Source organism: Callorhinus ursinus, unplaced genomic scaffold (assembly GCF_003265705.2).
Source record: "Callorhinus ursinus isolate GAN/ISIS: 27379988/994484 unplaced genomic scaffold, GSC_fseal_2.0 scaffold55, whole genome shotgun sequence".
In the NCBI taxonomy this organism is placed as follows: Eukaryota; Metazoa; Chordata; class Mammalia; order Carnivora; family Otariidae; genus Callorhinus; species Callorhinus ursinus.
The window spans coordinates 809,253-822,070 of record NW_027397117.1 but is presented as its reverse complement, the minus strand read 5'-3'; the positions used below and the strand labels follow the sequence as shown (position 1 = coordinate 822,070).

General features: G+C 56.2%; 1 protein-coding gene across 1 annotated transcript in view; it reads left to right on the top strand.

Annotated features, from left to right (window-relative positions):
• Window positions 1-7,026: 7,026 nt before the first annotated feature.
• EPHB4 (EPH receptor B4) overlaps window positions 7,027-12,818 on the top strand; it is a 20,185-nt gene continuing 14,393 nt past the window's right edge. The window contains exons 1-4 of the mRNA XM_073884188.1: window positions 7,027-7,535; window positions 10,269-10,339; window positions 10,549-10,836; window positions 11,570-11,966. Coding sequence (XP_073740289.1) covers window positions 7,484-7,535; window positions 10,269-10,339; window positions 10,549-10,836; window positions 11,570-11,966 — 808 coding nt within the window. The 5' untranslated portion in view covers window positions 7,027-7,483. The remainder of the gene's footprint in view (window positions 7,536-10,268; window positions 10,340-10,548; window positions 10,837-11,569; window positions 11,967-12,818) is intronic.

Below are 12,818 nucleotides of genomic sequence, written 5' to 3'. Positions count from 1 at the left end.
GCTCTAGTGAGTGTAAATCACACCCCTTTCAAGCTAGGGGCTACACAAGAGAAAGGGGCCAAAGCAAAGGACGGGAAATGCCCTCTGGCTGGACTGGGCGAGAGAAGAAAGAAAAGGCGGTGCGGTGTCCTACAGGTCCTTGGGGTGGGGCTGGGAGGCCTGCCTTTGTGTCCTGAGCGCCACAGTAGAGTCGGCCAACCTGCTGACTACCGGCTGAGTGCACTGGACCAGCCACTTAACCTGAGCCTGTCTCATCTTTAAAGTTAATGTCGGGGGTGCCTGGGTGGCTCAGTCAGTTGAGTGGCTGACTCTTGATTTCAGCCCAGGTCGTGATCTCGGGGTCCTGGGATCAAGCCCAGTGTGCCGGCTCCATGCTCAGCAGGGAGTCAGCTTGAGGATTCTCTCTCCCTCCCTCCGCCCCTCTCTGCCCTTGTTCACACATGCTCTCTCTCACGCATGCTCTCTCTCAAATAAATAAATCTTTAAAAAGAAATAAATAGGGCGCCTGGGTGGCTCAGATGGTTAAGCGTCTGCCTTCGGCCCAGGTCATGATCCCAGGGTCCTGGGATCGAGTCCCACATCGGGCTCCCTGCTAGGCGGGGAGCCTGCTTCTCCCTCTGCCTCTCTCTGTCTCTCTGTCTCTCTCTCTCTTTCATGAATAAATGAATAAAACATTAAAAAAATAAAAATAAATAAATAAGGTGGATGTCAGAATACAGCCCATCCTGCCTCCCTAACAAAGTTCTTTTTTTCCTAAGATTTTATTTTATTTTATTTTATTTAAGGTTTTATTTATTTTTTGACAGCGAGAGAGGGAACACAAGCAGGGGGAGTGGGAGAGGGAGACGCTGGCTTCCCGCGGAGCAGAGAGCCCAAGGCAGGGCTCGATCCCAGGACCCTGGGGTCATGACCTGAGCCGAAGGCAGAGGCAGACGCTTAACAACTGAGCCACCCAGGTGCCCCTATTATTTTATTATTTTTTGTTGTTGTTGTTAGAGCATGAGCAGGAGGAGGGGCAGAGGGAGAAGCAGACTCCTCGCTGAGCAGGGAGCTGATGCGGGGCTCGATCCCAGGACCCTGAGATCATGACCTGAGCTGAAGGCAGATGCTTAACTGACTGAGCCACGCAGGTGCCCTTCTAACAAAGTTCTTATGATGAATTAAATATGATAATACTTGCTTCTAAAAATAAGTAAATAAATAAAGGTGAAGTGTAAGACTTTCCTCAGCCTTTCCAACCTATAGTCTCCTTCCACCCTACCCCCCCGGCCCCCACACCACGGGGCAGCCTCCATCACCACCATATACCAGTAACTCCTGAAACTTTATCTCCAGCCAAAAAGCTGCCCATGAGCTCCAGACCCATTGAGCTCAGTTCTGGTTGCCTGCATATCTTCCTCCCCTGTGGCCCCTGGTTCCCTCGCTCCTACCTAGTTACCCAGGTCTGAAACTTGAACCATTCCCATAGCTAGGCTCCAAGACCTACCTGCTCTAGCGTGCCCATGAACACTCTGTCCTTTCGAGCCCTCACTGTCATTTGGAAAAACTCCATAAGGTTTCTCTGCCTTCGGTCCTGATCCCTTTCAGTCTTTTCTCCAAAGTGGTACAAGTGGGATCTTTCTCTACAAATCTGATGGGATTGCCTAAAACCCTTAAGTGGTTCCCAAGGTGTTCAGGACAAGCCTGCACTCCTGGAATGTTCTTTGATGACAGAGGCTGGCCCCTGCTCTCCTCTCTAGCTCATTCATTGTCACAGTCCTAGCAGTCTACACCCTGGTGTCCCAAACTCTGGCAGCTCAGGGACAATCTCACCATATCCATACTCTTGTATTTGCTGGTCCTTCTGCCTTTTTTTTTTTTTTTTTTTTGAAGAGAGAGCACACTGGGAGGGGATGGGCAGGGGGAGAGAGAGAGGGAGAATCTTAAGCAGGCCCCACGTCAGCACGGAGCCTGACTCGAGACTCAGTCTCACGACCCTGAGTCTGAGCCAAAATCAAGAGTCAGATGCTTAACCATCTGAGCCACCCAGGTGCCCCAACTGTTCCCTCTGCCTTTAAAACACCCTCTCCCACCAGTCTCCTCTAGGGCTCATTCAGACAGCGTCATCTTCAGAAAGCTCACTTAAAAAAAAAATTTTTTTTTTTTATTTATTTGTCAGACAGAGCACAAGCAGGGGCAATGTCAGGCAGAGAGAGAAGCAGGCTCCCTGCTAAGCAGTGAGGCCGATGTGGGACTTGATCCCAGAACCCTGGGATCATGACCTGAACTGAAGGCAGACGCTTAAACCGACGGAGCCACCCAGGCATCCCCCCGGAAAGTTCACCTTGAACCTGCAGGTTGGATTAGGTGTGCTTCCCCCGGTAATCCCATAGGACCCTCTGGACGCCACCACTGATGCTCCACACATAGCCTCCTGTGTTCTATTGAAGTTTCATGCCTAATTACTCCCCTGGGCCGTGAAGGATGACTTTGGGTCCCCAGTCCTGGTCCATAGCAAAACTTCAATAAAGAATTGCTGAGTGGGGCGCCTGGGTGGCTCAGTTGGTTAAGCGACTGCCTTCAGCTCAGGTCATGATCCTGGAGTCCTGGAATCGAGTCCCATATCGGGCTCCCTGCTCGGCGGGGAGTCTGCTTCTCCCTCTGACCCTCTTCCCTCTTGTGCTCTCTGTCTCTCATTCTCTCTCTCTCAAATAAATAAATAAAATCTTTAAAAAAAAAAAAAGAATTGCTGAGTGAGGGACGTCTGACTCATGATTTCAGCTCAGGTCATGATCTCATGGGTCGTGAGATGGAACCCTGTGTGGGGCTCTGCGCTCAGTGGGGAGTCAACTTGGGGTTCTCTGTCCCTCCCCTCGCTCACTCTCTTTCTCTAAAATAAATCTTAAAGGAATTGCCAAGTGAATTAAAAAATAATGATTTAAAGGAATAAGTAGTTAACACATTTACTGAGTATTTATTACGGGCCAGACCTACACTGGACTCAGCAGTGAGCACAACATATGTTGTACCTGCTTTCATGAAACTTGGGGCCACAAACAATCAAAATACAATCACTAATAAATTAATGAAAGCTTTGACATGTGTGTCTATTACAGCTTCATGTATGATGAGTTCAGCAAGATTTGTGGTGGTCAGATAAGGAATGGATTCAGGTTTCATGAGTCCTGAAGTTATTACAATTTGGGGAACCCATCCTAAGAAAAACAAAATTATGAACATGAAATTAGGTATAAGAATTTCACATTTATTTATTTTTTTAAAGATTATTTATTTATTTGACAGAGACACAGCGAGAGAGGGAACACAAGCAGAGGGAGTGGGAGAGGGAGAAGCAGGCTTCCCGCAGAGCAGGGAGCCCGATATGGGGCTCGATCCCAGGACCCCGGGATCATGACCTGAGCCGAAGGCAGATGCCTAATGACTAAGCCACCCAGGCGCCCCTCACGTTTATTTAAACGTAGAAATCACAGCCAGTTGCAAAAGTTAAGGTGACAAATTCTATAAATAGTACCAAATCTGGAAAAACAACACGATAGGTATGGTAAATAATTGCCCAACACCCCTGTAATCATACTTTCGTGTCCTACCTCTTTCTTACATGTGTATCCAGACTACCTCTTCATATGATAATGACTGTGATATTTCCTATTTCTCTACATCTCTGTCTCCCTGCTATTACGGCCGGTTGAAATTTTTTTCTTTCATTATTGAAAGTTTACAAAGATCTCACTGAGCTTTACAACTCATTCTTGGCAATGTGGAAAGCTCTACCAAATTCCTTTTGTGTAAGAGCCGGAAGATTTCAGGCCACTGCAAACATTCTTGTGCTGGGATTCACCTTAAAAACTGTTTAAATTGATGGCACTCATTAACCAGGGTGGTGGGAGGGGCCAGGTGGGTGAGGGGTGTAAAAGCTTAAACTTCACCGGCTTCCAGTAAACTTAACTCTAGATGTGACAGGGTGAGGCAGACCCAAAGAGAGGGGGGCTGGGATATAGGAAAAGGAGTGACAGTTTCTGTAATTTATGGTGAACGGGGATGATTTGTTGTTTACTACATATAGGAAAAATCCTAACACCGATGCTGCTCCAAATAAGTCATGGTGTGGAGAGCAAAAAGAAAGCCCAGGACCCCTGGCTGGCTCAGTCGGTAGAGCATGGGACTCTTGATCTCAGGGTTGTAAGTTCAAACCCCACATTGGGTATAGAGATTACTTAAAAATAAAAAAATCTTGGGTCCCTGAGTGTCTCAATCGGTTAAGCGTCTGCCTTAGGCTCAGGTCGTGATCCCAGGGTCCTGGGATGGCACCCGTCAGGCTCCCTGCTCAGCGAGGAGTCTGCTTCTCCTTCTCCCTCTGCCCCTCCACCCCCCACTCATGCTCGCTCGCTCACTCTCTCAAATAAATAAATTTTTTAAAATCTTAAAAAAAAAAAAAAGCCCAACCAGCTGTTGGAGGTGGGGGATGGATGCTCCACAGAGGTACTCCCATGGCAATGAGTGATAGCAGCATACTGATCATGGGCAGGGAATGGGGTGATTGCCTAATATTGGGGTCGGAGGACAGGGAAAGTGCTCCAATAATAAGGAAAGGAGGGCTTGAGCTTTGTTCGGGTCTATGGAACAAGCATCCATCCAGGTAGCGACATGGCTGCTCACCCATGTAACATAATACTGTGGGATAATGAATTAGCTTCCCTAGGAAGTGGTCCTGGGTGGACGGAGGGTGGAGGAAATGACCTCACACCCACAGGATAGACACTCCTGCGCATTGGAGTGCAACTCTCAGATACCATCTCCATGAAAAGGGAAAATAATGGGATTTCTGCCCCATCATAAGATCCTTGAGACCAGGAGCCATGCCTTAAAAATCTTCAAACTAGCAGGGATCACTTGGCACACAGTAGATGTTTAATAAAGGTTTTGTTTTATTCATTCTTCTACTTTTAAAAAAATTTTTAAAGTTTATTTACTTATTTACTTATCAAGCCCCCGACATGGGGCTTGAACCCATGACCCTGAGATCAAGAGTCACAGGTTCTTTATTCTTTTTCTTCATTTCTTCATTCTTTTATTGGTTGGTATACATTTACATTAGATATTGGGAATTGGATTACATGCTGGGAGGTTCGGGCTGAGGACCCATGACACAGGATCGACTGGGTATTTTCTTACCTAACTTGTTCCCTTCCCTCTAGCTGAGGGGGCCTGGTTCTCAGAAATCTAAGGTTCGAATCTGCGGTGAGCTGTTAGACCTCTGCACCCCTCTGTCTCATCAGCCCTCATCCCCACCACCCCCGCCTCATTTCCCTGTGCATCTGGGTGGGTCTCTCTCTACCATCCAGGTCATGCAACCCACACACACCCCCCATAAGCATGAACTGTATCCCCCACCAAATGAGACAATTCAAGCAATCAAGGGCCAAGGGAGGTTGAGCACAGAGCTCTGGGGGAGATAGAGACATAATTTTTAGAGGAAAGAATCTTGAGTGCATAGTGAGAACAAGCACAAGTGCGTGTGTGTTCTGAGTGAGGAGGTGGGTGGATAACCTGGAGGAGAAGCTGAATAAGAGAAGGGAGACAGGGCTTGAATCAGGGAGGGAGGAGGGAATTGCCGGCCAGGGGCTGGTCTGCCTGGCTCCAGCCAAGCCGGCTGTTTCCTGCCCTCTGTGACCCCCCACCCCGGTGCAGGACCCAGGCAGGGCGACGAGGAAGGGCAGGGGTGTGGGGAGCACCACTTGTGGCAGGGAGATAAGTGCGCTGGGACAAGAGGTCACTGCAGGTCTGGCTGTCCTCTCTGCGGGGTTAGAGACGCTTGGCCGTCCCCCACCCCACCCCCCCGCACCCTCCCCAACCCTTCAGGGCATCAAGGATTCCTCCTTCCCTCTCTCGGCTCCTAGGGAACTCCAGACTCTGTCTCCCTTAAATTTCTGAGTCTAAACCCTTTCCTTCCAGCTCTTCACTGGCGGACTCCAGGCAGCATCCCCCATCCAAACTGCTACCCACACTATAGGTGCCCTGACCTAGAGGGGGGTTGGTGGGAGGAGCGCTGCTTTCCTGGACCCTCCCCTCTAACTGATGGGATGGGGGGGAGGGAGGTGGCGGCAATGAGAGGAAGGGCCCTCCCAGACATCCCGAGGGCCCCCAGGAGCCAGACAGGAAACAGCCTCGGGAAAGACAGCAGCGGCTCCGGCCCAGCCCCAGGGGTCAGGACTGCGGCGGCCGGGAGCTCTCCCAGCGAGAGTGAAGACGGTGATTTTGGGAATCCATCCAGACCCTTTACTCCCTCGGTCCCACCTACCTTTTATTTACTCTGCTTCCCTTGTTTCTATACTCCTCCCCATCTGAAGCCAGTTGCCCCACTTTCCACAGTTTCCTGCGCTATGTTGCGCGCACAGTAGGTCCCCAATACCTAATGTTTGTTGAAAGATTGTGTGAACGTTCGCTCCAGGGTCATCTAAGCTGGGGTCGCTGCCTCGGGGCCCAACGCGCCACCCTCCATCCTCAAAAACTTCCCCCAAACATGGTCCCCTGCGCCAACTGTGGGATGGTGGGCGCATCCAGAAATAGAATCCGAAGTCCGCAGGAAGGTTGGAGCGGCCTTAGAGTGCGTGGTGCGCGTTTACGCGCACCTCGGGGGAGGACCTCAGTGCTGCTGGATGTGTTTCTCTGCTGCCTGCTGCGTGCTGGGTTCGGACCTGCCCCGGGGGTCGCTGGGCCCCGGCCCCGACACGCGCGGTCCCCGTCGGGGCGCACGGCCACTGTGCACGTCTGGGCGGTCCCCGGGCTCCGAGCCCGCCGCCCCTCCCCCTTCTCCAAACTTTCTCCCAACTTCCCGACCTGCTCCGCTCGGCGCCCCGCTCTGCTTCTCTCATGAATTATTCAGCAGCGCGCGCTCCAATCAGCGCGCCCCGGCCCCCACGCCGAGCCCGGGCTGGGGGAGGGGGGAGCTCCCCCGCCCCCCCCGCGCGCCCCTCCCTCCCCCGCCAGGCGCCGCCCGGCCCAGTCCCAGCCCGGCCCAGCCCCGGCCCGCCCGGCCCCGCGCCGCAGTCTCCCTCCCTCCCGCTCCGTTCCCGCTCCGCTCCCACCCTCCCGGCCGGCGCGGAGCGCAATCGGCCCGGTGGCGCGAGCAGCACCGCTCCAGGGAGGGGGGGAGACCGCGAGCGGCCGGCCCACCCCCAGCCAGCCGGGGCGGGACCCCGAGGCCCCGGCGGGACCTCCAGCCACGTCTCGCTCTGCGCCCACCCGGCGCAGCCAGTGTGAAGACGCTCCCCGCCCGCCCGCGCGCGCGGCGGGGACGCGGGGCCACACCTGGGCGCTGCCGCCCGGTGTCGGTGCCGGGCGCGCCCGCATGGGCCCACGCTGAGGGCCCCGACCGAGAGTCCCGCGCGGGGAGTCGGCGTCTGCCCTCTCTGGGCGGGTTCAGACCTGGGGGGGCTAGTGCCCCCCAAACTCGGATCGGATCCAACCCGAGAGAGACGGCGCCATGGAACTCCGGGCTCTGCTTTGCTGGGCTTCGCTCGCCGCCGCCTTAGAAGGTGAGTTTCCCAGGGGGCACCCTGGCACTCGAGGGGCCCCTAAAGTTGGGCCTCGGAGTGAAGGGGCCGGTCTCTCTGCCCCTGGCCCGGCACCCTAACCCCGAAGACTTCGGACCAATAGTGCTAGACCGGGCGGGGGGCGGGGAGGAGGCGGCCCAGCGGGGAGTGGAGTTTTCTTTTGTTTGGGAAAGAGAAGGAGTGGAGCTCCGTCCCGGGATGTGCCCCTGCCGCAGCTTCCCAGACTCTGAGCCCTGATTCTGTACGCGCTTTTGGCAGCCTTTCCTTTTCTCCCTACTCCAATCTCTCCGAAGTTTCTGTCCCTTTTCCCACCTCTGGCAAACATGAGGAAACGTTTTTGGAGGAGGAACTGCAGACAGGGCAGAACTTCGTGCTGGGCCAGAAAACTGCCCCCACCCCCCATTCCTCAGCGTTCACACCTTGATCCTGCTGTTCCCCGGGGCCTCTGGTAGGACGGCCGCCTTCTGCGCTCACTCTCCAAACGCCCAGATCTCTCCCAAAGCCACTGCCTCTGCTGCAGTGAGTCCCCCTCCCTGGTTTCCCCAGGCTGCCCCCCCCGCCCCTTAAATGTTGTCTAGACCCTCCAGCCCTGCCCGAGTTCCTTTCTCCAACCCTACAGGCCAGCAGAAACTGACCTTCACAGCCCCCCGGGGCACCTGAACTTAGCCTAACTACCCACCTCTCTAAATTTCTGATTTTTCTGTGTCCCCCCCCCAAATGTTTCTTCATCCATGAGGCACTTCCCTCCCCTCACCCCTTAGAGGGGGAGCCAAGAGCCCTATAAACCCTCCTCCTACAGCCCTAATCTCCTCTCAATGAGCTGTCTCCTTCCCCCCCCTTCACTGCCTGGAATCAAAGGGGTCTCTGGGGGGTGGGCCGGGGGGGGGCGCTGCTGAGGAGGAGTAATCAAAGGCAGTTAGAAACCCCTCTCCCCGAGGCTGGGCAGTGCTGCTCTGGGCCGAGGATCAAAGGCTGGGGATGGGGAGAGGAGACCCTTGCCCGGCTCCGAGGCAGAAGGGGAAATAACTGGGAGGAAGGCAGGCAAAGTGGGGAGAGTCCCCCACCCCCAGGGCAAAGTGTGGTGAGAGGGAGGGAAAGAGGCGAAGAGAAAGGGCCTGCCACCTAAGTGCTTTCCAAGCCCGAGGCGCGCACTAAGCGCTTTACATTCTCACCTTCCCAACAGCCCTGCAGTAGGAGGGATTGTCACCCCCATTTTACGGATGGGGAAACTGAGGCTTAAAGAGGCGTTAAGTAACCTGCCCACGGCCTCGCGCCCCGTGAAGGCAAAAGGCGGGAGGTGGAAAATGGAGGAGAGACGGCGACAGTCTGAAAGGGAGGTGGACAGAGCTGGGGAGAGAGGGGAGAGGCAGAAGAACTGACAGATCAAGGCAGGCTCTCTGAGCCCGAGATAGGAGGAGAGAAAGTGAGTGCTGCGAGCGTGGGGAGGACAGCCCTGAAACAGACAGTGTGTAAATTGGAGACAGGAAAACACTATCCAGGCTGGAACAATGGAGGGTGGGGACGGCAGCCTCTCTCCACTCCCTTCCCAGAACCCCGGCATCCTGTCCCCAGCGTGCAGGGCTGGCTCCTGCCACCCCCGGGGGGCCCAGGCCTCACCTCGGCCTGGCTGGGGTCCTGCCTGACCCCTTGCCCTTGAGTGGACATCACTTGGTCCCTGGGAGGAGGCTGCCCCACCCACCCACCTTCCCTTCCCTTCTCTCCTGTGGCCCCCACAGAGCAGGGGCGGGAGCGGGGAGGGAGGCTGGGGGAACCTGGTCCCAGGTGTGTTGCTGGCTCTCCTGGGGGCCCCCCACATGGCACTGGCCTCCCGGGGGATTCCCCTACCCTCCCTCCACCCTCCACTGCCAAGGGGCTCTGATGTTTCTCCTAATCCCCCCCTTCCGCCAGAGCCCCACCCCTCCCTCCACGCCCCTCCCCTGAGGCCAGGGCGGAGCCAGGTGTGTTCACCCCTCCCTACACACACCCCTAAAATCTCCTCCCCTTTTCCTTCCCGTAACCAAATCCAGATGTGAGGCCTCTGCAGGCGGGGGCCTGGGCAGGAACCCAAGCGTCCTGGCCTCCAGCATTTCCTCCTCTGACAGCAGGGAGAGCTCGTGGGGGGCGGCAGGGGGTGGGGGGCAGCAGGGCTGGGCCTCAGGAGCAGAGTACCACCCTCCGGGATCTGAAGGACTGGAGGGTTTGGTCTGAGAAGGGGGTGTGGGCCTGGAAGAGGGGAGTGGAGTTGGGGAGAGGGAGGCAGCGGCTTCTGATCTGGTGCAGGGACTGTGGAGTGGCGGGGAGGCAGGCCCTGTAAGGAAGGGGTAGCCCCGCACCTGCTGTTCTTTGCCCTCCTCAGGTCAGGCCAGGTGGGGGCTCTACTTTAACCCTGTCTGAGCCATTTGGCCTTCCTCCCCTCTCCTCAGGGCACAGCGCACAGCGGTTCTCAGAGGCCTAGATGTGGGAGCCATGGGGCGGGGAGGCAGCCCGGTGCCTGCCAGCCTTGGGGGGTGGGGTTGGCGCTCAGAAACAGAAGGACGAGAAAGGGGACAGCAGAGGGCAGGACTTGCCCCCCTCTTCATCTCTCGGCCTAGTCGGCCCCAGTTCCACCAGCTTGGAGCTAAGAGGACCCACCTGTCTCAGTCAGTTCCCAGGGACCTGGTCTTCCTGGTGTCTCCCCCAGTGCTGACCGTCTGTCTGTCTGTCTGTTTGTGTTAGAGACCCTACTGAACACAAAACTGGAAACTGCCGATCTGAAGTGGGTCACGTTCCCTCAGGTGGAGGGGCAGGTAAGAGCTGGGCCCAGGAGCCGGGGCCTGGAGGGACACCCAGGGAGGAGGGACAAGGCACGCCACCAACCCCCCACATCCCAGCAGCTGGGGCATATGACCTCCTAGCCCTCGCTCTCCGGGGTCGCCTCCCTCTAGCCGCTCCTTGCTATAGGACGGACGTCCTCCCACTGACCTTCACCCCCAAGCTGACCCCCTTCTCCCCACAGTGGGAGGAGCTGAGCGGCCTGGATGAGGAGCAGCATAGTGTCCGGACCTATGAGGTGTGTGATGTGCAGCGGGCGCCGGGCCTGGCCCACTGGCTGCGCACCGGCTGGGTCCCGCGCCGAGGAGCCGTCCACGTGTACGCGACACTCCGCTTCACCATGCTCGAGTGCCTCTCCCTGTCGCGGGCCGGGCGCTCTTGCAAGGAGACCTTCACCGTCTTCTACTTCGAGAGCGATGCTGACACGGCCACAGCCTTCACGCCGGCCTGGATGGAGAACCCCTACATCAAGGTACCCGGGCGCCTGGGGCCCGCCGCCGGCCAGCATGGCCTAGGAGCAGTGGATGAGCTTCCAAGGCCCTGGGCAGGGGCACTGGGCCCTAGAAGCAGGAGGCTCCAGTCCAGGGAGGGAAGAAGGTGGTCTGCTATGTGGAGCGGTCATGGCCAGGGCCTCTCTGGCCCCCAGGGGCGGTCGTCTGGGCCACCCTCTGCCGCTTCCCACATTCTCTGATCTGAGTACCACCTTGCCCTTCAGAGACCCCTCCTTTGTGTCAGCTGATGCCTCACCCCGGAATGCCGTCTCTCTGGGTCTTCTACCCAATTCCTACTTGTCTTGGAAGCTTCAACTCCCCTGGGATGCCTCTGCTGCGGTGCCCACCCTGGGGTCTCACCTGTCCTAGGTCTCATCATGCTTTAAACATACCTATTTCCTTCATTTCGGTTCCCTTGGCTTCAAGTCCTGGGCCTGGCACAGAGTAGGTGTTGATAAATGTCTGTGGGATGAGTGAATGAACAGAAAGGGGGTACGGGACAGAGGCTGGGCACGTGGTGGGAGCTCAGCAAGCATTAATGGGTAATGTTGGGGCCTGCAGGAAAGCGCACGCTGGGAAAGGTGGAGAGAAGGCTCTGGAATAGGAGCTGAGGCGGTCAGGGAGAGGGTGAGCTGGGAAGAAGGAAACAGTTCTCCTGCCTGGTCCTTGGGGAGTGGAGGACCGCGGCAACAAGTCCCTTCCCTCACCCGGCAGGTGGACACAGTGGCCGCTGAGCACCTGACCCGGAAGCGCCCTGGGGCCGAGGCAACTGGCAAGGTGAACGTCAAGACACTGCGTCTGGGCCCACTCACCAAGGCTGGCTTCTACCTGGCCTTCCAGGACCAGGGAGCCTGCATGGCCCTGCTGTCTCTGCATCTCTTCTACAAGAAGTGCGCCCAGCTGACCGTGAACCTCACCCACTTCCCGGAGACTGTGCCTCGGGAGCTTGTGGTGCCCGTGGCAGGGAGCTGTGTGGCTGACGCCGTCCCTACTCCCGGCCCCAGCCCCAGCCTCTACTGCCGGGAGGATGGCCAGTGGGCCGAGCAGCCGGTCACAGGGTGCAGCTGTGCTCCCGGGTTTGAGGCCGCCGAGGGGAACACCCGGTGCCGAGGTAAGGGCTGGCGTCTTTTCTGGATAGCTTGGCCATCCAGGCGGGGAGGGTCCTATACCCGGCTCTTGCACCCACTTACATTTCCATTGGGAACATTCTTGGTTCTCGGGGGCGCTCGGAAGGCCTGTTTCCAAAGCCCCAGGCAAAGGTCTGAGCTCTTGCACCCTCTTTCTAACCCCTTTCTGGACGAGGGATGCAGGGCTGTCCTCAGGATGGCGGGGCCTTGTTGGGCTCTGAGGACAAAGGCATCATGGTCTCTATTTCTTGCTCGCTTCGGGTTTCCTCTGACTCCCTGATACTGAATTCTCACTCAGCTGTTTCTCTAGAGCGGGCGTTCAAAACACGGGCTTTGCAGATAGAACGTAAGGGATCTGTGAACTTCTATAGAGAAAGAAAATGACGTTATTGTCCCTCGTCTCTGCCCGAAATTGGCCTTGTGTGTGGAATCACAGTGACAGGGCCCAGTGGTCACTTGCACATCCTTCAAACCCTGGCTATTTTCCCAGCCCGCTACAGATGATGCAAGAATATCAAAATGCTCTTCTTGACCCATGATGTCTTCAGTACTACAGTGGCCGTTAGACCTGCCCCTCTATCTTGTAAATAGAGAAATGCACGCATTCCTGTGGCACAAACCTGCTTTCTTCATGTTTTGATCGTTGTATTTTTTTTATTTTTTTTTTAAGATTTTTATTTATCTGTCAGAGAGAGAGAGAGAGAGCACAAGCAGGGGGAGCAGTAGAGGGAGAGGGAGAAGCAGGCTCCTCACTGACCAAGGAGCCCGATGTGGGACTCGATCCCAGGACCCTGGGATCATGACCTGAGCTGAAGACAGACGCTTAACCGACTGAG